The following is a 27705-nucleotide window of genomic DNA, read 5'->3' as shown; positions in this document are numbered from 1 at the left end:
CTACTTGTATTGCAGGGTTTATTTCATCTTAACAATTTATGAAACAATTATTTAAGACACTATAGCACAAGGATGAACACTAAAAATAATCAAAGAAAAAGACAAAGAACAAAATCAAATAGGGTACATAATATTCATAAGAAGACACTAAAATAATATTTGGCATAAAGTTTCATCTTTATACATAGTTTAATACTATATTTAGTTTTAAATACTTTAAAACTCTGATTTTAATCAGTAAATTCTGATTTTAGTAAATGTGACACACACACATTTACTAATGAATAAATTGGAGAGTTTAAACTGTTCTTGTAAAACAATACGAGGAATATTATCACTTACTGCCATGAAGTTTAAATGTAAAAGAAAATGTTTTATTCACAATAAAAACTTTTTATAGAGAGTTCGTTTGTCATTTATGTTCTTACTCTACTCATTAATCTAACAATCAAAGGTGGATCAAATAAATGACATTATGCTAGGAAGTGACGGTGTTTCCTGCGTTTGGTATTTCCTGTGGGTCTCCCTGATTCAATGTTGCCATGTCCGTGACTTTTAAGTTATTGGCTGATTTTTTTTTAACTTATAAACAAAGGCGATTTCAGGTTTGGGATTTATTTCAGTTTTGCAGTGAATCAAAAAATAAAGAAACTTTAGGCAAAATTTGGGCTATTTTAGGCTGATTTTGAATATGCAAACCGCGTGTTCCGAGTTTGTTTTATCAGACCAACTTGCTTGTTTAGCACAGATCTGGCAACAAACCCTGACTGTACAGAGATGGTAAACCCAAGTCAAACCGGTAACACACCGACAGAGTCGATGAGACGGCAATGGCCGCTGGCAAACTCGGACTGGAATAAAACACACATTTTCGACTCGGCAGCGGATATTCATCTATAAACTTCAAACCTGAGTGTATGTCTTTAAATTATAAGTCATTGTCACTTTAAAAGACATCACGAATGGTCCGAGGCTCCTGACAAACTCGCGACGGCTGGTAAAAAATATCTTCTTCGGAGTCTTTTGGCTTGTCAGCTGGTAGCAATTACGGATCTACGACATACGGTAGGAGACACGGTGGGGAGTTCGTGCCTTTTGGTTACCTCCGACCGGAGCAGAACCTCTGAGCGGCCCTCCTCAACATTCAGCGGCTTTAAAAAAACAGCCGGTATTTGATCCCCTGAAGCCGGCTAGAATCCGGACAGAGACCTCATGAATGGAAATCGGAACTACAGGTACGTCGCTCTCGACGATTTCAAATCGATTTAGGTTTCTTGTCTTTTCCCAACTATGACGTATTGACTCGGGCTAACTTAGTTGCGTCCATCTTCAGCAATAACTGCTTTTTGTGATAAGAATGAGCTTTTAGATCCGTTTCACTGCTCGTGTACGTTTGGGCGTAGCAACCAAATGAGTGTGAGGTTTTTTTTGGCTATCATACGCCAAGTGTGGAAGATCCTGACTCACTTGCTCTGCTGCTGTCACGCACAGGTGCTGCGTGCGTCAGGTGCGTCAGTCCACGAGCCGCTGGGGGGGGGGCGAGTTTCTGATTGTCTGTTGCCATGACGACTGCCACAGAATCACCGCTTTATCAATCTGAGCGAACTAGTGGAAATCTCGTAGATAGTATGTGTATCGGGGCGTTTGGAGGGCACCTTTAGTAGTCCCTAGAAAGAAAGAGGTTGAGATCTTAAAATCCATCGGTAAACATACACTCGCTGCGTTTGCTTGAGGAGGTATCCATAGCAATGGTATGGTTATCAAATCATTATCAAGTCTTAAGAAAAGTCAGCGTTTACAGATCTCTCTATTTAACTTACATAACTCTCTCTCTCTATATATATATATACACGTATATACTTACTTACTTACTTTTAGTCATTTAGCAGACGCTTTTATCCAAATAAGAAAAAGTAACTAAAACTAAGTCAAAACTCTGTAAATACTATATACACACATTTAAGAAAATAAAGTAAATAAAATTGACAAATGCATACAACATTTAAATGAATACTATACTATACATTTAAATGAAAACCAAAAATAAGCTAAAAACAATTCAAAACATTAAAACAACAAAAGGTATGAGTATAATTATGCTTCTAGCATAACACTAAGCTAAACACCAAAAAACAACTACATGTGTATGTACAGCCACACACATATACATGCATACAAAAATAAATTCAATATATACAGTGAGGTCAATAAGTATTTGATCACCCTGTGATTTTGCAAGTTCTCTTACTTAGAAATCACGGAGGGGTCTACAATTTTCAGCATAGGTGCATTTCCACTGTGAGAGACAGAATCTAAAAATAAAAATCCGGAAATCACATTGTATGATTTTTTTAACAATTTATTTGTGAATTACTGTGTCAAATAAGTATTTGATCACTTGAGTCAATTTTTTTTAATATTTGGTACAGAAGCCTTTGTTAACAATTACAGAGGTCAAACGGTTCCTGTAGTTCTTCACCAGGTTTGCACACACTGCAGGAGGGATTTTGGCCCACTCCTCCATACAGATCTTCTCTAGATCTGTCAGGTTTCGGGGCTGTTGCTGAGCAACACGGAGTTTCAGCTCCCTCCAAATATTTTCTATTGGATTTAGGTCTGGAGACTGGCTAGGCCACTCCAGAACCTTGATATGCTTCTTATGGAGCCACTCCTTGGTTTTCCTGGCTGTGTGCTTTGGGTCATTGTCATGTTGGAAGACCCAGCCATGACCCATCTTTAATGTTCTGACTGAGGGAAGGAGGTTTTTGCCCAATATGTCACAATACATGGCCCCGTTCATCCTCTCCTTAATACAGTGCAGTCGTCCTGTCCCCTGTGCAGAAAAACACCCCCAGAGCATGATGCTTCCAGCCCCATGCTTCACTGTAGGTATGGTATTATTGGGATGATACTCATTATTCTTCTTCCTCCAAACACGGCGAATGGAGTTAAGACCAAAAAGTTCTACTTTGGTCTCATCTGACCACAGGACGTTCTCCCATGACTCCTCTGGATCATCCAGATGGTCCCTGGCAAACTTCAGACGGGCCTGGACATGGGCTGACTTAAGCAGGGGAACCTTCCGTGCGATGCAAGATTTTAAACCATGACGTCTTAGTGTATTACTGATAGTAGCCTTGGAAACGATGGTCCCAGCTCTCCTCACGGCATTGACCAGCTCCTCCCGTGTAGTTCTGGGCTGATTCTTCACCATTCTTAGCATCATTGATACCCCCACGAGGAGAGATCTTCCGTGGGGCCCCAGTCCGAGGGACATTGACAGTCATCATTAGCCTCTTCCATTTTCTGACAATTGCTCCAACAGTTGTTCTTTTTTCACCAAGCTGCTTGGCAATTGCCCCGTAGCCCTTTCCAGCTTTGTGAAGGTCTACAATTTTGTCTCTTGTGTATTTTGACAGCTCTTTGGTTTTGCCCATGTTGCTACTTAGACTTTGGCTGATTGTGGGGTGCACAGGTGTCTTTATGACAGCTAACGACCTCAAACAGTTGCTACTAATTTAGAATCATGAGCAGAGTGTAGCTGGACTATTTAAAAGCAAAATAACAGGTCTTTGAGGGTCAGAAATCTGGCGGATAAGCAAGTGATCAAATACTTATTTGACACAGTAATTCACAAATAAATTGTTAAAAAATCATACAATGTGATTTCCGGATTTTTATTTTTAGATTCTGTCTCTCACAGTGGAAATGCACCTATGCTGAAAATTGTAGACCCCTCCATGATTTCTAAGTGAGAGAACTTGCAAAATCACAGGGTGATCAAATACTTATTGACCTCACTGTATATATTATTTAATTTCCTTATAGTATGAAGTACTAAAATTAAATAAAACTGAAACTGAATAAACAACCTATACAGACATCAACACTGAGCCAAGCACGCATGTTTTAAAACAACAACTTACTTGCACATAGTACGAAATGGTTATAAAAACTGAAACAAGTAGTAGTTATATAAACGCGACATATATTTAAAATAGCTTTTGTTAATAAAATGTCAAAATGTGGGTAAAATAATGTTCCATCGCCATTTAGCTTAACATATATATTTATGTAAAAATGAAACACTTATTCTGACCCGTAGCCTAGTTATTACTATATAAAAGTGATCATGCTAAATTTTATTTAATTTTAAGTGATTAAAAACTTGCTTGTATCTAAAGTCTTTGTTAAAACTTGTGGTAAAGATTTAAAACGACAATGGACTATATTTTGGGACTGCACTGTGATTCATAATTAGAGCCCTTAAATGTCATCTGATCCTTTTTCTAAATATGCCTGACAAGATTTTGTTTTTGTACTGCAAACTATTGTTTCATTGAATGACATGTTTTCTGTAAATTGTGGTAAAAATGTATGAGAGTTGTTGTTATTTTTGCTCAGAAAAAAATAATTAAACAGGACACATTCTAATGTATAGGGAAACATTAAAGCGGTTTTTGTCTTTTTTACTGTTTTGATGCTTGAAAATCCCTTTATGTATTTATAATTTATTATTATTTTTAAAAAGGTATTTAGTGTAGCTAACATTTGCACAAGATGAGTTCCTATATATAAGTTCCTATAGAAATTAATTTGACCAATAGTCACTTTGCAAAAAAAAAATAATAATTAATTTTATATACAAGTACCAGGTGGTAAGATCTCACCAACAGATGGCCATTTGCCTGAGAAGTTAACTATAGTAACAGTACTGTTCGAGCACTTCTCAAATCATTATCACTTTATTGTAGCCATTTCAAGAAAAGTTAGTGTTTTGTTTAAAAAATAGTTGACTTTGGTTAACTCTATTAAGTCCGCCAAATGAAAACGAACATATTTTTTCTGAATTCAGTTTTAATTACGTTTTAATAATCTAAAAGCATGCATCATGATGTACAGGCCTGCTTTTAATTTATTTGTCCAAATTTTGAGAAACGTCTTGCTGCAGCCTACAAGATCCAGGGGGAGTGGTTGGATCCAGATCCATCTCCACCCCCCGATCCCTAAACCCACCCCATCTCCACCCCTAAACCTACCAATCTCCACCCCCTAGATGTGGATCCAACCATGCCCCCTGGATGTTGTGGACTGCAGCGAGCCCTACTTGCAAATTCAATTATATTGTTTTATTTATCCCTTTCTTTCACAATAAACACATATTTTAAGTAAAGTTACTGTTTTGTTTAAAACGTCTTTTAACGTTGTTGAATTTTGGCTAACTGTGCCAGTGCCAGTACCAAATACAGCAATAAGCCCCAAAAAGACGTGGTTTACAGTGAATTATAACAGCTGTAAATTACACTAGGTAGTATGTCCACTTCTGTTAATCAGTGAGTCAGGGACAGTTATCATCAATGCTGACAATTTGACAATGCCCGTACTGACACATATTTCTTTTGGCCGCATTTGAGAATATATCCGTCTGTCATTAATAGAAGCCCATATATAGTGCAAAACTATCTGTCTAAACAGTATCAGACAACTTTAAATTCTTTTGTTGACTAGCTCTAAATAATTAAATGAAAGGAGATGTGTCTCGGTCCCTGAATGAGTGAAACCCTTGTAAATGTGCCAGTCACCTATTTGCCAGTTAAGTGAGCGTTACACTGCAAGCACCAGACCAACAATAGCCTTTCGAACTGATCTCACCACATCACTGTCAAACCTGTAGTTCCTCTTGGTCTATGATGTCAAGAAACTGCTAGGGATTTCAAATAAAGTGAGAAAACTGGACTCATGTGAGCCTGAAAGTATGTGACCAGTACAGTCAAGTGTTTCATGGTGAGATTTCCGTACGAACATTGTAGAGTAAATTCACATGTGTGACCTACAAGATCAAATGTACCTGTGTCTATATATAGAAACAGCTGTTCTTCCTTTAATTGGCTGTTAATGTAGTCTTGGTTGCTATGGTGAAAAGAAGCCGCATGAGTGCCACCGGCATAGCAACGGCACACTGGGAAGTGTAAGAAGCAGTTGCAGTCGAATTCCCCTTACACATCCCTCTCAGTAATGGTTTCGCTCTGTAAACCCCCTCTAAAGCATCTTTACAACAGCAGAAACCTTCTCGACTTCTGTGACATGATGTGATAATGCAGTATGCCACTCAGTGTGAGAAAAGTGATGTCAGAGCTGATATTCAGAGTGAAAGAAAATTGAAAAGGATGACACGGGCTCAACATGTAAGGCAACATCTAAAGCAGATTTTAATGGCAATGCAGAAAGGTTGTTATTTACTCAACATAGGGCTAAGGAACAGGTTTCCTGGGGCCTGTAAAGAGGGGTAGACACTCATTCCCTTTTAAGCAACCTGTCCTATCTCCAAAATAAGCTTGCACGGTTCATCGAAATAAAACCGAAATCACAATACGGCTGTGATTTAATTAAGTAAATAAAAAAGTGAAGCACAGCATTGTGTTCTTACACGTGAGCAGCTTGCTATCCGCTGGAGTTTCTCTGTTCACAGTAAATGCTGCTTCAGGTGAACTCATCTCTGAATCTTTTGGTATTATAATTTTACAGTTGTAGTGTAAAATTATTTTATTATTTTTAAATACTCAATTTTGTATTTACAGTGAAATATTACAATATTAACATTTCTTATTTAGATTTTATTCAGTATTATTAATTTATAGCCATATCAAGTCAAGTTAAACTTTATAGAGCACAACTTTAACAAAACCATCGTTGATCCAAAGTGCTTTACAATAAAAGGTTAGATAAAAAAGCAACAGAGATAAAAATTAAAAGAGAAAATTTAAATCAGAATGTGTATATATACACAAAAACATGCATCAACGGTACCGTACACAGCATCACTCAAACGCAAGGGTATAAAAAGGAGTCTTTAATTTTGATTTAATCAACAAATGCGGATTGTGCCTGAACAGTTTTCATTTGGACGTGTGTTGATTTGGTCATCTGAAATTATAGAACTCCTAATATTGTCTTTGAAAGTTTTAAGATGACTGTGATCTCTGTTCAGTGTTGTAAAATTAATGTAACTTAAAATGACTTAAACTTGACGTCTGGTTGAAGTCTTTAAAGGGATAGTTCACCCAAAAATGAAAACGTTCTGTCTTTTACACAAAAGAAGATATTTTTGAAGATTGTTGGTTACCAAACTGTTGACTGTAGCCATGTGTAGAAAATGATTCAAAGTATCTTCTTTTGTGTAAATGATGACAGAACTTTCATTTTTGAGTGAACTGTCCTTGGAGTTGTTACATGGAGTTATTAAATCGTCTCATAAGAATAGAACCGGGAGAAAATGCAACAGGTTTAACAAACAAAACATTCTGTTTCTTGATTTTCTCAGAAAATAAGAATTTTATTTGACTACACTGAGTATATGAAATGCACACTTTTTGAGAATATGAAAATCTTTAATTGATAAATCTTTTATCAATCTTTCTCTAGAAGTTTAAGGCGACAGTGTATTTGTTTTTTTTCACAGGTATACAATAGTGCATGTATGAAAGGTGTGGGTTATTGGTAATGTATGTGGTGTGATGATGCTGAGTGTTATGTTGTTTCCATTGAGTAGGCATTTAAAGGAAATCTCCTGATAAGACAAATAACACCCACTGTGTAAATGCCAGTGTCAAGAATGAGAGATTTATTATTATTAATTTAGATATTAATCATGTTTCCATGAAATGTCAATACTGACAAATGAGAAATAACACCTTTATGACTGTATGCCGGTTGATTTGGCTTTAATTTCATGATTATTATGATGGCACCATAACAGTGTCGGCTATTTGATTTTACATGTCTCATATTTTTGTGGTTTTCATTTTCAGTATAGTGGTGATAACTGATTTTGAAAGTCTAACTAATGTTGTACATTTTAAAAACTCATATGAATGGAAATCCCCTCTGATTTTCATGACAGAAGCCGTTGGGGCTGCGCCCCTGTTCTCCGTGCCTCGGAGGCCAGGCTATGGCACCATGGGGAAGCCCATCAAGCTACTGGCCAACTGCTTCCAGGTGGACATTCCCAAAATGGACGTCTACCTGTACGATGTGGACATCAAGCCTGAAAAGTGCCCACGTCGTGTTAACAGGTGCCAAACACTGAACAGTAATTATAATTGACATAGTTTGTGACACTTATTTTGACCATTTCATTTACAAGAGACTTGTGCATTAATCAGTTTATATAGTCAAATTGAAAAGAAAATAGACAAATTCTTGTTCAGATTCATTAAAGGAATAGTTTACCCCAAAATAGAAATTTGCTGAAACAATTTACTCATCCTTAGGCCATCCAAGATGTAGATGGGTTTGGTTCTTCATTAGAACTGTTTAGGATAAATTCAGCATTGCATCACTTGCTCACCAGTGGATCCTCTGCAGTGAATGGGTACCGTCAGAATGAGAGTCCAAACAGCTGATAACTCCAGTCCATCAATTAGTGTCTTGTGAAGTTAAAAGCAGCATGTGTGTAGATAACAAATCCATCAATGAGACATTTTTAATTTCAAACCATTGCTTCGGATAAAATATGAGTCCTCGATCTATAATGTTGCTTTCTCCATTCATCTGAATTAGGAGAGAAACATGAACAGATCAAGCAATGTTTACAGGTGAAAACAGTCCAAAACAGTTCTAAACAAATATTTCAATGGGTTTTGATGTGAGAGGACAACAGGGGATGGACTTTTTTTTTCACTGGAGGAAGTAGATTATTATTGGCATTTTGTCCAGAAGAGATGGTTTAAAGTTAAAGTTCCAATGAAGAAAAAAAAAACTAATTTACATCTTGGATGGCCTGAGGTTGAGTAAATTTACAGCAAGTTTTAATTTCTGAGTTAACTATTCCTTTAAACCTACGATAACCGCTATTATGACTCTTTCTGTAATGGCTTCTAGGGAGGTGGTGGATTCCATGGTGCAGCATTTTAAGGTGACAATCTTTGGGGACAGAAGACCAGTCTATGATGGCAAGAAAAGCCTCTACACTGCCCAACCGTTGCCAGTGGCCACAGGAGGGGTAAGCCATATAAATGTACACCAGGAGTGGAGGAATGTACCCTAGAGTAGGGCTCTGAACCGGTTCAAGGAACGAAAACCGGAAACGAACGAAATTTTGACAGGAACATAACTAGAAACTAAATCATATTTAATAGTTCTAAAATTTGAAATGGCCGTTAACCAGTTAATGACATTATATTATCATTCCATTTAATATTTGAATTTTGCAGTCAACCAATCATGAATTTAACTATGCAAATGTGACTTTGACTCATCCAACGAGTGAAATGCCTGGGCTCAGCTGTAAATTCATCATAGGTAAATCGTAATGGCAGTGCCAGTGCCACCAAGCACTAGGCCTACATTTAAGCAAAAATTAATGGCAGGTAATACAGCTTATTGTGTGTATTGAAACCAACAAAAATTGCAGGATAATATTATACACAGATTCAACAAGGTCCCATCACACACATGCAGCGCTTCTTTTAACGGAGAAAACTGAATAAAACTTCATACATAAAACGAAATATATAGGCTTATGCACGAAATATGTCACTTAAATTATTAACGGATTAACAAAATGAAAGAAGAAAAAATGTGCTGAGTTTTGGTTCATTGCGATGCGTCACGCGCTCCTAAACATAATAAATAATATTTTAGCATCCAGAAATGTCACGAATATGGAAACATTTGGATTCGTACAGAATGAGAGAGGTAGGCTTCAGTTTCGCTTTTAAATGTATTCATTGTGTCTTGATGTTTATATTTAGCCTGAATACTGTTAACTTTAGAGGATTTGTTGTGGAGAGAAGGCAAACATTGCAGCAAACATTTTTAAATATATTAAAAAATACTTTAGTGTCTTTTAAAGTTTTTTCTTTTGTTTAATATATTTGGCCAAAATCTAGAAAAGATAATGCTGTATTGGCTATGACTAAGTGCAAGATAATTAAGATAATTAACTCTTCTGTGATAATTAAGACACAGTAATTAAGACTTTACAGTAATCTTACTGCACATGTATTTGATTAAAGGTTCATCATCATATTCCAGTTACAGTTGTGATACCTGTAATTCTTATAAATACTTGCTGAAATTTTTTTATAATAAGCTTGAGACCACTAAAGAGCAGCATCTTGATTGTTTATTTCATTATTAGTGTTGTTTTATATGTATATGTTTGTACAAAAGCATTAGTATTATGATTGTTAATATTAATACCTGGATGTTAAAGTATTGACACGAATCAGGAAAATAGAATGTCATTTAATTCTATACAATCAAAACATGGAAAATGCATGAAAAAAGAATTGTGATGCTTTTTATTTCATTTTTTTTAACATTTTATTTCATTTTAATAAAAATTAAAAAGCAGCATTTTTTGTGCAGCCTTACTGCATTTGCACATTTTTATAACAATATAATATAAAATGTAAACAAATCTTTTAATACAGAAAATTTTTCATGATCATGTCTTTTATTACTTTAACCTGTGTATCTAAATAAAACACATTTGTGTTAAATATTATATGTGTAAATTTGTGTATTATCTGAAGGTGGACCTGGATGTGACCTTGCCAGGTGAAGGTGGGAAGGACAGGCTGTTTAAGGTCACCATTAAGTTTGTGTCACTAGTCAGTTGGCACTTGCTTCATGAGGTCCTCACTGGGAGGAGCACACCTGATCCTCTGAACCTGGATAAGCCAATCAGCACCAATCCCGTACACGCTGTAGATGTTGTTATGCGCCATCTGCCCTCTATGAGGTAAGAGTTCCCATGAGTACTGTTACCTGATCATAAAGGGCATTTAATACAATTGGAAAAGCATTAAGTGATTGTTCTTTAACGATACAGTGTATAACTAGTAAAATGAGATTGAAAGTGTTTTGTTGTAGATTAGTGTAGCATAAACAGTAAGCGGTTGGATAAGGATAATTTAGGAGTGCACGTTTATTCTGCAGCTAACGACTGTGATTGTCTTCTCTCACTTCAGATACACCCCAGTGGGACGATCTTTTTTCTCTTCCCCCGAGGGCTATGATCACCCACTGGGTGGGGGGAGGGAGGTGTGGTTTGGCTTCCACCAATCAGTGCGTCCAGCTATGTGGAAAATGATGTTGAACATTGATGGTAAGACAGAGTGTTATGATAGGTCAAACCATGTTGGTCTGAATTATCCAGTTGCATCATCTGGACAGTGGTTCTAGTAGTTCAGTGGTTATAAAAGATCAGATAAAAGAAAAAGATCAAATAATGCCAAAATAATCCGTATATCTATCATTCGTTCATTCATTTTTTTTTATTTAATATTGAAAGTAGAAAAATGAGAATACGTATTCTTTTTCATTTTCATTTCATTTTTTTCCAAAAAGCTAAACACAAGAAATCAGCCTAAATTTTCATTTTTCGTTCAGGGGTAGAAAAATCAATAAACAGCTTGAATATTCTATTTCTACCCATGGGTGGGATTTAAACGCCCCTTTCTGCTGATTGGTCAGCCAAAGATCAAACCGTGCAGTCATCTGTTCTTCCTCATTTTGCATTTGTCATTTCAGTTTGTTTCTCACCAAACCCTACAGTATACCTTCAGAACGCTTGGAATATATGCCACAAGTTGCATAGGATCATTTTACAACAGATTTGCATCCGCTTAAAAAAAAAAAAAAAAGTCACCATTCTCTGCCATTAAATGGGCAAGTGCGAGCAGGACATTTTTTGCGTGTGTTTCGAAAAAAGAATGTAATAAGCCTTAGTTCACACAGTTCCAATAAGTTGCGACGGGTTAAATAAACTCAATAAACTAAATAAGCAGACCAGCATGACTATAGTTAAGTGCAGACCTTTAATGAAGTGTACAGGAAATACGCAGCAGTCATAACTTTTGCTTTTGTTTATTTAAATAATACGTATTAACTGATGTTTACTTAGATTTTTTTCTCAGCAGGTGAAATCGAATATTCAAGCTGATTGTTCATTTTTTTACCCCTGAACGAAAAATGAAAAAACTAAAAAGGAGCCGTTTTCAAATTTTTCTATTTTCAATATTAAATCAAAAAATGAATGAACGAATGATAAACAGATTTAAAATAATAATGCCTTTCATTTAATTTCTTTTCACTTTTATATGTCATTGATCATCTGTCATCTGTCACATCGTAGTGTTTATATTTGGGGGGATTTAACCTGAAAATGACTTGTTAACTATTTAATTAACTATTAGTGTAACATTGACCATGTTTTATTTTCTCTACAGTGTCTGCCACTGCATTCTACAAAGCTCAACCTGTGATTCAGTTTATGTGTGAGGTTCTGGATATCCACAACATCGATGAGCAACCTCGACCTCTTACTGATTCCCATAGAGTCAAATTCACCAAAGAGATCAAAGGTTTGTGCGAATGGAAGAATGGAGTCATTTCTATTCATCAAAGAATCCTGAATAAACATCATAGTGAAAATTCAGCTTTGCCATTATAGGAATAAATTACATTTTAAAATAAAATACACAGTTGTTTGAAATTGTAACCGTTTTTCAAAATATTACTGTTTTTTCAGAATTTTTGATCAGTACATGCAGACCTCTTAAAAAAACATATTTAAAAATTCATGAATATAAATGTTATAGATCAGTAACCAGGGTTCTATCCACATATTTTTATGCACATTTTGGGATAACATATAAAAAAAAAACTGGATGGAAACACAAAGATGTGTAAGTGACAATTTTGTTTGGTAGAAACATGGAAAGGAAATTCTGCTATATTTACAAATGACTTCTTTAATTTTTGCATAAATTAAATTTGCAACTGGGATTGAAACATGATATTTACCTGTACTGTATTTAATAGTCAAAATACTCTGAGCTGTAAACTGACCAGTTGCATCTTTATAGTGGTGTAAATGTGATCTTCTCCTCCCATCAGGTCTAAAGGTGGAGGTCACCCACTGTGGCACCATGCGGAGGAAGTACAGGGTGTGTAATGTTACTCGCCGGCCGGCCAGCCACCAGACGTAAGTGCATCATTTTGTATTTTACTTATGATAATATAAGGTTTGATTGTGTCTCAGTTAGCAGGCCAATAAGTCTGTAATGTGTCAAAAAGACGATATATTTGTTATATTGAAGCATTACATCACTTGCTCACCACTGGTGACGGCACCCATTCACTGCAGAGGATCCATTGGAGAGCAAGTCATGTAATGCTAAATTTCTCCAAATCTGTTCAGGTGAACAAACAAACTTGTATACATCTTAAATTAGGGGTGTGCGATATGACGATTTTTGATCGTGGACGATAAAAATGTCTCCACGATCTGCTTTTGAAGAAATATCGTAGTATCGTGCTACAGCACACATTATATCAAATACAGTTCTGGCGCCTCCGTCTCTATATACTGTACAACACGACATACAGCAGTAGAGCTACTCTGACAGGACACCGCACTTATTTGCGATCGCAAAAGTACATTTGCATACAAGCCTTGCTGGTTAAATGTTTAATTCGCGCACTGGTCTGACGTGCGCTTGTTCTGAGCGGTTACACCTGAAGCACGGACACTAAAAAGCCTGTCTAACAGCGCCTGATTACTCAACTAACTTATTTTTTTGCGCTAATACTGTCAAAACACACAAGGTTTACATACAGACTGAGTTGGTTATCTCTAAAATGAAAGTAAATAGTTAAGAGAGAAACGGATGCGTGCCTCTATATTAGATGCGTGCAGGTCTTAAAGGGACAGGACACTAAACGTGCTGTCGACTGTCATTTAAAGGGATAGTTCACCCTAAAATTTAATTTCTGTCATTATTTACTCACTCACATGTTGTCCCAAACCTCTATTAATTTCTTGTGCTGAACCCAAAATAAGATATTTTGAAGAATGAGGGTAATCAAACAGTTGCTGGTCCACATTGAATTTGATAATGGGAAAGAAAAATCCCATGGAAGTCACTGCGGATCAGCAACTGTTTGGTTTTCCACCTTCTTCAAAATAGCATTTATGTTCAGCAGAAGAAAGAAACTCATTCAGGCTTAAAACAACTTTTGAGTAAATGATGGTATAAAAATAAAACATTATGACAGAATCGACAGACAGATGACTATTTAGTTTTGGGGGGAACTATTCATTTAACGTTAACAAAACAACAAAACACAAAGAGAAAAATCACTCACTATTCTTGACTGAAAAACTTTAATACAGTTGCTTTAGGAATCAGTCTATGTAGTGTTTTATTTTTATATTTGTTCATTCAATTTCATTAAATGCTCTGCTAAATACACCTATTGTACCTGAAAATAAAGCACTGTTTGTTTTATTTGTATATTATGTGTATTTGTAATGTGTGTCTTTTGTTCTTTTTTAATAAGAAAGATAAAATGATGACAAAGATTTTGATCTTCGCCCCCTTTGGCCTAACTATCTGCCACGTCTTTTTTTTTTAGTTTTTTGTTACCTTGAAAGGCTTTGTTCTTTCTAGTTTGGCTGTAATGCTCAGACAACTTGTAAAACCAAAATAGTAAAACCAACATGACAAAGAATCGTGATAAAATCGTGAATCGTGATATGATATTTTTCCCATATCGCCCACCCCTATCTTAAATTGACCGAGCACGTGTCATTTTCAGCAGATTTTTGGGTGAACTATTCCTTTAAAGAGCAAAAACTGAAGAGAACATTTCAGAATTTTTTTCATACATTTTTGTTTAAAGCTAGTCTCCCAGCACTCCATTAACTTTATTTGTTTTGCTTTGTTAGGCAAACAAATTTTTTAATTTTTGTTTTGCTTTGTTAGGTTTCCATTACAGTTGGAAAATGGACAGACCGTGGAGAGAACAGTGGCACAATATTTCAGGGAAAAGTACAATTTACAGCTCAAGTACCCCCATCTTCCCTGCCTGCAAGTAGGGCAGGAGCAGAAGCACACATACCTGCCTTTAGAGGTACGAGTCAAGATAATTGATCAATTACATTAGCTACCATTTCTTTCCACAGCCACCATCTCTTCACTGATTTATGAATTCACATCTAGCCACTTTTAGAAGCTTTTCAGATGTCTCGATTCATTTTAATGGTGCCAAAATTGACCGTCTTCTCTATTACTCAGGTGTGCAACATTGTGGCAGGCCAACGCTGCATTAAAAAATTAACAGATAACCAAACCTCCACCATGATCAAAGCCACGGCCCGCTCGGCACCGGACAGACAAGAGGAGATCAGCAGACTGGTGAGTTCAGTGTGTTGCTGTCTGATGCTGCAGTAATTCAAGTATGTGGACTACCAAAATGTTGGTATCATGGAAATTCTTACATTTACATTTAGTCATTTAGCAGACGCTTCTATCCAAAACGACTTATAAATGAGGACAAAGGAAGCAATCAAAATCAACAAAAGAGCAATGATATGCAAGTGCTATAACAAGTCTCAGTTAGCCTAACACAGTAAACGTAGCAAGGTTTTTTAGTTATAGAATAAATAAAAAGAAAACCGATAGAATAGAAAAAGAATAGAGCAAGTTAGTGTTAGAGGCCTTTTTTTTGCTTTTTGATAATCATATGATAAATAAAAAAAAACATAGAATACAAAAAGAATAGAGAAGCTAGTGTTAGGTTTTTATTTGTTTTGTTTGTTTTTTTGTTTTTAAGAAAACAAGCAGTTAGTAAATGAATAGAGTGCAAGTCTAAAAGCAATATTTTTTTTTTGGAATGGAATTAGACTAGAGAGTGCTAGAGTTAGTTAAATTCTTCATAGTATCCAGGCAAAAACCAAAACTTGCACAAGGTTTTTTATTCTCAACTCTAAATCTTTCTGAAACCACAGGTGCGCAGTGCCAACTACAACTCGGACCCCTTCGTGCAAGAGTTTCAGTTCCGTGTGCGGGATGAGATGGCGGAGGTGACGGGTCGTGTCCTGCCCGCCCCTATGCTGCAGTATGGCGGCAGGGTGAGCTCTGAACACTTTATGGTACCCATTCCCTTTCACTCATGCACCGTATGTGTTTGTGTTTGAGAAGAATGATAGAAATTGATCATGGTTTGATGCTTGATTTAACATTTATAATTATAATTAATGTGTGCTAATTTTGTGCTAATTCTAAGGGGGGGGAAGTGGCCTAATGGTTAGAGAGTCGGACTAGTAATCGAAAGGTTGCGAGTTCGAGCCCCCGGCCGGCAGGAATTGTAGGTGGGGGGAGTGAGTGTCCAGCGCTCTCTCCACCCTCAATACCACGACTGAGGTGCCCTTGAGCAAGGCACCGAACCCCCAATTGCTCCCCGGGCGCTGCAGCATGGCTGCCCACTGCTCCGGGTGTGTGTTCACGGTGTGTGTGTGTGTGTGTGTGTGTGTGTGTGGATTTGTTCACTACTCACTGCTGTGTGTGTGCACTTGGATGGGTTAAACGCAGAGCACCAATTTCGAGTATGGGTCACCATACTTGACAATACGTCACGACTTTAATGTCTACATGTGGGAGGAGTTGCTGTGTTTTTTGTTTGTTGTTGTTTTTTTAATGTAATGAGGTTTTTATGTCTTTTATACCATATTTTTGCATTTACATTTTTTGTTTTTTTTTTGTTAACTTTTGAATATGTGTGGCTGTTTATATGGCTTTTAATAAAGCATTTAATGTGATTTTTTTTATTATATATATATATGTATGTATGTATGTATGTATGTATATGTGTGTATATACAGTGGGTACGGAAAGTATTCAGACCCCCTTAAATTTTAATTAAAATTTATTAAAAAAGAAAAACTGAAATATCACATGGTCCTAAGTATTCAGACCCTTTGCTGTGACACTCATATATTTAACTCAGGTGCTGTCCATTTCTTCGGATCATCCTTGAGATGGTTCTACACCTTCATTTGAGTCCAGTTGTGTTTGATTATACTGACTGGACTTAATTAGGAAAGCCACACACCTGTCTATATAAGACCTTACAGCTCACAGTGCATGTCAGAGCAAATGAGAATCATGAGGTCAAAGGAACTGCCTGAAGAGCTCAGAGACAGAATTGTGGCAAGGCACAGATCTGGCCAAGGTTACAAAAAAATTTCTGCTGCACTTAAGGTTCCTAAGAGCACAGTGGCCTCCATAATCCTTAAATGGATGACGTTTGGGACGACCAGAACCCTTCTTAGAGCTGGCCATCCGGCCAAACTGAGCTATCGGGGGAGAAGAGCCTTGGTGAGAGAGGTAAAGAAGAACCCAAAGATCACTGTGGCTGACCTCCAGAGATGCAGTCGGGAGATGGGAGAAAGTTGTAGAAAGTCAACCATCACTGCAGCCCTCCACCAGTCGGGGCTTTATGGCAGAGTGGCCCAACGGAAGCCTCTCCTCAGTGCAAGACACATGAAAGCCCGCATGGAGTTTACTAAAAAACACCTGAAGATTCTCTGGTTTGATGAGACCAAGATAGAACTTTTTGGCCTTAATTCTAAGCTGTATGTGTGGAGAAAACCAGGCACTGCTCATCACCTGTCCAATACAGTCCCAACAGTGAAGCATGGTGGTGGCAGCATCATGCTGTGGGGGTGTTTTTCAGCTGCAGGGACAGGACGACTGGTTGCAATCGAGGGAAAGATGAATGACGCCAAGTACAGGGATATCCTGGACGAAAACCTTCTCCAGAGTGCTCAGGACCTCAAACTGGGCCGAAGGTTTACCTTCCAACAAGACAATGACCCTAAGCACACAGCTAAAATAACGAAGGAGCGGCTTCACAACAACTCCGTGACTGTTCTTGAATGGCCCAGCCAGAGCCCTGACTTAAACCCAATTGAGCATCTCTGGAGAGACCTAATAATGGCTGTCCACCAACGTTTACCATCCAACCTGACAGAACTGGAGAGGATCTGCAAGGAGGAATGGCAGAGGATCCCCAAATCCAGGTGTGAAAAAACTTGTTGCATCTTTCCCAAAAAGACTCATGGCTGTATTCGATCAAAAGGGTGCTTCTACTAAATACTGAGCAAAGGGTCTGAATACTTAGGACCATGTGATATTTCAGTTTTTCTTTTTTAATAAATCTGCAAAAATGTCAACAATTCTGTGTTTTTCTGTCAATATGGGGTGCTGTGTGTACATTAATGAGGAAAAAAAATGAACTTAAATGATTTTAGCAAATGGCTGCAATATAACAAAGAGTGAAAAATTTAAGGGGGTCTGAATACTTTCCGTACCCACTGTATGTGTATAAACAGTGCCCTCCAAAATTATTGGAACAGTAAAGACAAAATTGCTCTGTTGGCTGTGGAGTCAAGACATTTACAAATGATTAAAAGATGAATATGAGACAAAATTACAGAATGTCACATTTTATTATTGGGTGATTCAACACATAGATGTTTTACCAGCTAAGAAGTTCAGCACTTTTAGAGTTTCATCTCTCTATCTGATGTGAGTAGAAGTATTGGAACAGTTGCCTCACAGGTCTTTCTAAGTGATCAGCTGTGTCCTGTTGCTTTAATTCTTCAGATATTAAAAGCAGGGAATGTGTCGTATCAGTTATATCCATTACTTCTGTATTCTGAATCCTGCATTCGATGATGACACACACAAACCAGGATGAAGACGAGGGAGCTGACTTCGAGAGAAAAGCAAGCAATTTGGATGCTAAAAGAAAAGAGGAAGTCAATTAGAGCTCTAGCAAAAACAAAGGGCATGGAGAAATCAAGAGTTTGGAAACCACCAGTGACACCAGCAACCAACAACTACCTGATCGGCTCAGAAAACAACAGTAGTTGATGACAGACAAATCATAAAAGCTATGAAAATTAACCCTAAAAGACGTGTCTGTAAAATCACCAACAACTTCCAGAAAGCTGGGGTGATGCTCTGACAATCTACTGTCCTCAGGAGACTTTGACCCAGAATTACAGATGCTACACAGCAAGATGCAAACCTCTGACCAGCACCAAATATAGAAAGGCAAGATTAGAGTTTGCAAAAAACACAAAGGTGAGCCAGAAGAGTTTTGGAACTGTGTTTATGGACCGATGGGACAAAGATGAACCTTTATCTAAGTGATGGGAAAACAAAAATGTGAAGGAAAAAAGGGAACTGCAAATGATCCCAAGCATACAGCCTCATCTGTAAAGCATGGTGGAGGTGGTGTCATGGCATGGGCGTGCATGGCTGTCTCTGGAACAGGCCCTCTCAACTTTACTGATGACTTAATGTATGATGACAGTAGCAGAATGAATTTGGAAGGAACCATCTTGTCTACCAATATTCAAGAAAATGCCACCAGATTCATTGGGAAGTGCTTCATATTGCATCAGGACAATGACCCAAAACACCCTGCCAGTTCAGTCAAAGAATTTATAAGGGCAAAGAAATGGAAAGTCTTAGACTGCCCAAGTCAATCTCCAGATTTAAATCTGATTGAACATGAATTTCACCAGCTGAAGAGGAGAGTAAAGGCAGAAACTCCCCAAAACAAGCAACAACTGGGATTGGCTGCATTAAAGGCTGGGAAAAGTATTTCAAAGGATGAGACCAAGAGTCTGGTGATGTCTATGGGTCACAGACTCACTGCTGTGATTGTGCGCAAGGGATCTGCAACTAAATAATAGCTTTTAATCTTTTATATCTGCCTTATGTTCAACTGTCCCAATACTTATGCTCACATCAATGAGTGGGATGAACTCTAAAAGTGCTGTTCTTTTTATTTGGTAAAACATGTATGTGTTGAAACGGCTAATAATAAAATGTGACATTCTGTAGTTTTGTCTCATATTCATCTTTTAATCATATTTGCAAATGTCTTGACTCCACAGCCAACAATTACTGTTCCAATACTTATGGAGGGCAGTGTGTGTGTGTGTGTGTGTGTGTATATACAGTGGTGTGAAAAAGTGTTGGCCCCCTTCCTGATTTTTTTTTTTTTTTTTTTTGCATGTTTGTCACACTTTAATGTTTCAGATCATCAAACAAATTTAAATATTAATCAAAGATAACACAAGTAGACACAACATGCAGTTTTTGAATGAAGTTTTTTATTATGAAGGGAAAACAAAATCCAAACCCACATGGCCCTGTGTGAAAAAGTGTTTGCCCCCTAAACCTAATAACTGGTTGGGCCACCCTTAGCAGCAACAACTGCAATCAAGCGTTTGCGATAACTTGCAATGAGTCTGTTACAGCGCTGTGGAGGAATTTTGGCCCACTTATCTTGGCAGAATTGTTGTAATTCAGCCACATTGGAAGGTTTTCCAGCATGAACCGCTTTTTAAGGTCATGCCACAGCATCTCAATAGGATTCAGGTCAGGACTTTGACTAGGCCACTCCAAAGTCTTCATTTTGTTTTTCTTCAGCCATTCAAAAGTGGATTTGCTGGTGTGTTTTGGATCATTGTCCTGCTGCAAAACCCAAGTTCGCTTCAGCTTGAGGTCACGAACAGATGGCCGGACATTGTCCTTCAAGATTTTTTGGTAGACAGCTGAATTCATGGTTCCATTTATCACAGCAAGTCTTCCAGGTCCTGAAGCAGCAATACAGCCCCAGACCATCACACTACCATCACCATATTTTACTGTTGGCATGATGTTCTTTTTCTGAAATGCTGTGTTACTTTTACGCCAGATGTAATGGGACACACACCTTCCAAAAAGTTAAACTTTTGTCTCATCAGTCCACAATATTTTCCCAAAAGTCTTGGGGATCATCAAGATGTTTTCTGGCAAAACTGAGACGAGCCTTTGTTCTTATTGCTCAGCAGCGGTTTTTGTCTTGGAACTCTGCAATGCAGGCCATTTTTTTCCCCAGTCTCTTTCTTATGGTGGAGTCATGAATACTGACCTTAACTGAGGCAAGTGAGGCCTGCAGTTCGTTAGATGTTGTTGTGGGGTCTTTTGTGACCTCTTGGATGAGTCGTCGCTGCACTCTTGGGGTAATTTTGGCACTTTTAGAGAACACTTTTTCACACTACTGTGTGTGTGTGATTTATTTATTTTTTTATTTTTTTATTTATATATATTTTATTTATTTATATATATTTTACTTTATTTATTTATATATATATATTTATTTTTATTTATTTATTTATTTATTTATATTTATATATTTATTTATATATATAATTTTTTACAACTGTTGAATTTGTTTGGAATTATTCAATTATTCACCAAAAATATAATTAAAAAGTAAAGAATTGAAAGCCATAATTTTCTTCATTCACATGTCATTCCAGACCTCTATGAAATACTGCTGTGAAACACAAAAGGAGAAATTCATAGCAGAATGTCTAAGCTACATTTTTCCATGCAGTAAAAGTGAACCATGATCAAGCAAGATTTGTACAGCGTTAGAAAACTTAGAATATGGTTGCATAGAGACTAGTTTTATGTTTTATCGTGTTCTTTTGGGGTTTTGACATTAAAAAAAATTCCTTTGTGTTCCACAGTAGAAAGGAAATTCAAACAGTTTGGAATGTCAACAGTTTGAGTAAATGATGATTACTTTTTTGAGCACAAATTAACTAATTTGAAAGCCATATTAAATGATATGTTTCAAATTATTTGAACAATTAGACATTGTGAAGTATTTGTAGAGCTCCCAAAGTGAGAACTCTTTAGGTTTTTCATTGTAAACGCTGTATAAAAGTACATATACTGTAAGTTTGGCCAAACATTTAACACTGTATTCTGTTTGAGTACATATACTATTTGATCTCAACAAGTTAAGACAACCTTTGTATCCACGTGTTACAGAATCGTACAGTAGCCACCCCAAGTCATGGAGTGTGGGATATGAGAGGCAAGCAGTTTCATACTGGTGTGGAGATCAAGATGTGGGCCATTGCTTGCTTTGCCACTCAGAGACAATGCAGAGAGGAAGTTCTCAAGTAAAGCTTTTTCCATCTTTTTGTGTTTAACAAATCACCATTTATTAATGGAATTAAAACAGAAATACTGAAGTGGCTCTCCTGTCTTTTTGCAGGGGCTTCACAGACCAGCTGCGGAAGATCTCCAAGGACGCAGGGATGCCCATACAGGGCCAGCCATGTTTCTGCAAATACGCTCAGGGAGCAGATAATGTGGAGCCCATGTTCCGCCACCTGAAAAACACCTACGCTGGCCTCCAACTCATAATCGTCATTTTGCCTGGGAAAACTCCTGTCTACGGTAACTATTTATGGACAGATGTTTTTTTGGTCATTTAAGTTTGGATTTTGTTCACGTCAGATTTAAATTATGTTCTCGCATGATATATTCTTTGAGCTCCTAACTGTTGAACTGAAGTCAGCGCTCTCTTTCTCTAGCTGAAGTGAAACGTGTTGGAGACACTCTTCTGGGAATGGCCACTCAGTGCGTTCAGGTGAAGAACGTGGTGAAAACCTCCCCTCAGACCCTCTCCAATCTCTGTCTCAAGATCAACGTCAAACTGGGCGGCATCAACAACATACTGGTACCCCATCAGCGGTAAGAGAATAAAATGAATCCATTTAAACTGAAAACTTGGCTTCATTGGTTAAGACAAAATGCCCCTAAATGTACCGAACACCTTGTTTATGTGTATTTATGTCGTTTGTTTTTCAGCCCATCTGTATTTCAGCAGCCTGTCATTTTTCTGGGAGCTGATGTCACTCATCCGCCTGCAGGAGACGGCAAGAAGCCCTCCATTGCAGCTGTGAGAAAGACAGACCGCATATACACACCTTTTTCGTCATATACTTTACCATTTAAACACATCATGCACATTTGTGAAGAAAAAAAAAATAATAATTAGCAAAACCTAAAATCATATCCTCGTTATGGACTTGAACAGCTGTGGATATTTAAAAGAAATACTGTTTTTCTGCTTCTCTTCACTTCAAATTTGTTGCTGAACAGGTGGTGGGCAGCATGGACGCTCACCCCAGCAGGTACTGCGCTACTGTCCGAGTTCAGAGGCCCAGACAGGAGGTGATTCAGGACCTGGCGTCCATGGTGCGAGAGCTGCTCATCCAGTTCTACAAGTCCACCCACTACAAACCCACCAGAATCATCTTCTACAGGGACGGTGTGTCTGAGGGACAGTTCAGACAGGTGAGGCTCTCCAGCGCCCCCTCTCTTCCCTTAGCCTGCACTGCATGTGGTCGAAAGAGTCTCATGAGCACTAATGATGCTTAAATGTATTTTAATTGTGATCCTTATTTATTGTGATTTCTCTTGATTAATTAATCATAATTGTCTTTGATATTTGCCAGCTGGTTATATATCATGAAAATTTTTCATTTAACATTTGCATTACCTTGCATTGGTAACAAAGCTCCACAAGTTTTAATGATTGCGGTTGCCAGATCTGAAGAGTTTACAGTTTTTCCTCAGTCGCTTTGGTGCATTTCTCAGATCAGAAATTAAATTTTCAAAACTAATTGTTCAACCTCCACATAATCTAGTCACTTGTGCACATCATAAAAGCAGTTTCACATTCTTTTGAACAAATTTTGATTGCTTTGGTACATTAATGCAACTGATTATGTACATTTGTCTGCGGTTTCCTACATTTTCAGTTGCTAATATCATGTTGATCAAAATGTATTATATAGTTCTCTGTGCTATAGTCTTTCCCCTCAAAACATCTACTCATTAGTTCATCGTGTAAGTCATTAGATGCAAAATGGTTGATCTAGTTGTCATAAACTGTCAAGCATATTTTCTACACATTTCTATTAGACTTTTTGTAAATTTGCAATGAATTGTGCAAGTGAATCTTGACTTTCACTAATGAAGAGAATATAGATCAACCAATTATAAACCAATTCAGGTGCATCTCATGAACCTTCAATTGGAAAGCATATATAGACAGAGGACAACACAAAAGTTACAAATTCTGACAATGGATGAACATCCAGAAAAAGATCAGGGTCAACAGACGAGAGGAAGAAGAGTAAGGATGCATGGAAGTGTTTTGAGTCAAAACAGAAGAAGAGGCAGAAGAGGCCAAGGACATTGGCGCATATCGGATGAAATAAGGGTCACTATTGTGGACCATGTTGTCAATCATGGCCTTACAATGGCTAAAGGGTGCAGCTAAATATTAGGAGATTGACCATATCCTCAATAATTCAAACATTTCGAAACAGTCTCTTTCAATCAATATCTCACATAAAGTAATGTGTAAATTTGTACTTTTGAAAGGATATATGGCATACATAAGAAGTGCAGCTTTTTGCATTTCAGTACAGAAGCTGTCATCCAAACTGTAGTTTACATGAGGTAATACAAACCTGGGAACAGAGTATACTGTTATATTGACAACATGACTAAGCATTATCTTGTTTGTGAACAATGGCACAAGGACTTTTCATTCTGATGGCACTGATATGTTCATTGACATAAATACTTACTTTTGAGAGATGAACTAAAGATTTTGAGTAAGTTACAGGCTTTTGCAGGTAATCTATTGTGTGGTGCTGTTTGTAAGAATTGTTTTGAGAAATGCACTTTTTTTTTGCAAATATTAAGGATGATTTGAGAAATGCACCAAAGCGACTGAGAAAAACTGTAAAATCCCCTAATCGGAGCTTTTCTCCTAAATGGATACATTTTCTTCCCAACCTTTTAACCATTCCCACATTTCTTTGCTTTAAGAAAAAAGCGCTGATGAGCTGAAAACACTAACAAAAATATAAGTTGGAGGTATCAAAAATGTAAGTTTGGAGCGATCTCCATTGCAATATTTTTCTTAAATGAAAGTGTTATACAGCCAGTCTGTTTTTTCATGTGGTCAACTGCGCTGTTTGCTATGGTTTAGCTTTTGAGAGAACTGGTTTTGTACAGTTTTAATGTTCGATTATATGGTAAATATAATACATCAGGAAACTAGATGAGGAAAAATAACCCATTCAAGTTGAAGTTCTAATGAAATCTAAAAAGAAATTTCTAAAATGACTATAATAATAATCATGATTATTAGTTTAACCCATACCATACCGTCCTGCCATATTCAGTAGTCTTTTACATCTTTATTTCTAGGTGCTGTACTACGAGTTGTTGGCTATACGTGAAGCTTGTATCAGCCTTGAGAAGGAATATCAACCAGGAATTACCTACATTGTTGTGCAGAAACGTCACCACACTCGTCTCTTCTGCGCTGACCGCACTGAGAGGGTGAATATGAGAGACTTCTCCTAAAAGCTTTGTTACAATTTCTTCACTTTTTCCTTATTTGATACCTGGACAATTTTCAATCTGGTTTCCGAGCGCATCACAGCACAGTGACAGCACTCATTAAGATAATAAATGATATTCGCTTTAATTCTGTTTCTGGCAAAATATCAGTGCTGGTATACTAGATCTTAGTGCTGCATTTGACACTGTCGATCATAACATACTTCTAGAGAGACTGGAAAACTGGGTTGGGCTTTCTGGGATGGCACTCAAATGGTTCAGGTCATACTTAGAAGGGAGAGGTTATTATGTGAGTATAGGAGAGCATAAGTCTAAGTGGAAGTCCATGACATGCTGTGTCCCACAAGGCTCAATTGTTGCACCGCACTTGTTTAGCCTGTATATGCTCCCACTAAGTCAAATAATGAGAGATAACCAAATTGCAGATTTACCTAGCTTTATCTCCAAATGACTATAGCCCCATTGACCCCCTCCCTTATTAATTTCCTTGTTTTATTGTTGTGGTGATTATTTTTTTAATGACCATTTCACTTCCTTTTATGTAAAGCACTTTGAAGTTACCACTGTGTATGAAATGTGCTATATAAATAAACTTGCCTTGCATAATTTTTTTAAACTCGCACACTCATATTTCTTCTTATTTTTAAAGGTGGGCCGCAGTGGTAACATACCAGCAGGTACCACAGTAGACACTGATATCACCCATCCTTACGAATTTGACTTTTATCTGTGCAGCCATGCTGGAATACAGGTATGAAAACACACAGACATGAGCACAACTGTTTTAGTGTATTTTAGGCCTTGTTTTGCTGCATTATTGCCTGTTAAATCAATTGATTGATCAATTGAGTTATTAAAATCCATTCAAAGTTACATCATTTGGAAGAATTGAACATAATGCATTTGATCAAAATGATTATTTAACCTCTTTTACCCAGGGCACAAGCCGACCTTCACACTACCATGTGCTATGGGACGACAACTGCTTTACAGCCGATGAATTCCAGCTCTTGACCTACCAGCTGTGCCACACATATGTGCGCTGTACCCGCTCCGTTTCCATCCCTGCGCCTGCCTACTATGCCCACCTAGTGGCCTTTAGAGCCCGCTACCATTTAGTGGATAAAGAGCACGACAGGTGAGGGATTTACTGGACTAATTACAGCTGTCATGAAAGGCTTTTGGAAGCTGTCAATCATTTTGATTTGAATAGGCTTTGCATATTCTTGGTTGCCGCAGGTGTTTCTTTGTCACAGTGAGCCTGTATTTTTTCATTTCAATGATTTAGAGTTATGGTTTGATTTCAGGAAGTTGAATTATTCAAGCCAGCCACCTAAAAGACAGACTCAGATTCATACAGTCACAGATTTGTGTTGCAGTTCCATATAAAAGTAGTATTTTACATCATTGGACTGTATCTACACATCTTTACAACTCTTGAAGTGTTAAAAACAGGAGATTTTTTTATTTTCTTTTTTCTTTATATTTATGTATGATTTAAGTTAACACTTTAATTAGATTTTATATACTGATGTTTGCACTCTACTATTATGTACAGTGTATGTACTGTTCAAACATTTGGGATCGGTATAATTTTTAAAAGGAAAATGGAAATATTTTTTTTAAACATAAATATAAATGTCAACTTTGATCAATTTAATGCATCATTGCTTATTGATTTCTTAAAAAAAAAAAAAAAAAAAAAAAAAAAAAAAACCCAAATGGTAGTGTAAACTTGTATCTCCTTGGTATGTCAAGGAAAATGTATTTCATAGTGTAAATGTATGCCTCTGGTCATTTCTTTCTCGTCTTTCACAGTGCGGAAGGCAGCCATGTGTCGGGCCAGAGTAATGGCCGAGACCCCCAGGCCCTGGCCAAAGCTGTGAGGATCCATCACGATACTCTGAGGACCATGTACTTTGCTTAGCCCCGCCTCCACAGACCTGTCAGTTGCTGGTCATCGTGCACTTAGCGGAGGAGGGATTCTCCCAATCACAGGCTGCTAAAGAGAACCAAATGTAGAACTTACAGGAGGAACTAGCACTGTTATGCAATAGAAAAACAGCCAATCTTTCCAGTCTGCTTCGCTTACTAATTGTTTTTAATATGTAGATTGCAGCTATACCATTATTTATTAGATTCATAGATCTGTTTAACTATTCATTTTGCCTATTTAGGTCACAAAACAAAGCTTAAAAAGGTTTTGCTTGATCAACTCGTACTATATCAGTGAATGAGGCAGTGTTATTTTTATTTAGGACCAGCGTGATGAGCCTACTTGTCTGGATTTCGCCTTCTGCCGAGTTTTGTTTCACAACTAATCAAACGCACATGAATTTGGACATCAGTGTCTTCAAGTTTAGTTGAAAATCACAGGCAGGTATGTTGGAACTAGTCTTTGGAACCACCTTTGGTTCAGGATTAGTATTTTATTAGGTTTGGTGAAGTTGGTTGTTGGAGGAATGCCACTAGAGGACAGTGCAAAGTTTGCTATGACATCTTGTTGTAGGTCCACCATTTGTTGCGCTAAACATTCTTGATATTTTACTAGTAACTTAATAATAAATCATGCTTTTCCAGCAAAATCTAATCTAGCATCTGC

At 37.3% G+C, this 27705-nt stretch overlaps 1 protein-coding gene across 2 annotated transcripts; it reads left to right on the top strand.

Moving 5' to 3' along the window:
- The first annotated feature begins 773 nt into the window (after positions 1-773).
- On the top strand, positions 774-27705 carry ago3b (argonaute RISC catalytic component 3b). Of its 2 annotated transcripts, none has more exons than XM_079441828.1 (19): positions 774-1235; positions 7901-8072; positions 8881-9001; positions 10539-10747; positions 10977-11113; positions 12237-12371; positions 12907-12994; positions 14778-14925; positions 15090-15209; positions 15803-15946; positions 21699-21832; positions 21928-22112; positions 22250-22409; positions 22527-22617; positions 22821-23015; positions 24948-25082; positions 25753-25854; positions 26042-26241; positions 26922-27705. In XM_079441828.1, the coding sequence occupies exons 1-19, from the start codon at positions 1217-1219 to the stop codon at positions 27028-27030; spliced, it is 2604 nt and encodes an 867-aa protein (XP_079297954.1). In that variant the 5' UTR covers positions 774-1216; the 3' UTR covers positions 27031-27705. The 2 variants fall into 2 exon arrangements, with proteins under 2 accessions (XP_079297954.1, XP_079297955.1); XM_079441829.1 differs by having other exon boundaries at positions 807-1235; positions 15803-15925.

Source organism: Barbus barbus, assembly GCF_936440315.1.
Source record: "Barbus barbus genome assembly, chromosome: 19".
In the NCBI taxonomy this organism is placed as follows: Eukaryota; Metazoa; Chordata; class Actinopteri; order Cypriniformes; family Cyprinidae; genus Barbus; species Barbus barbus.
Note: the sequence above shows the minus strand (reverse complement) of the source record. Positions and strands in the feature narration are given on the sequence as shown.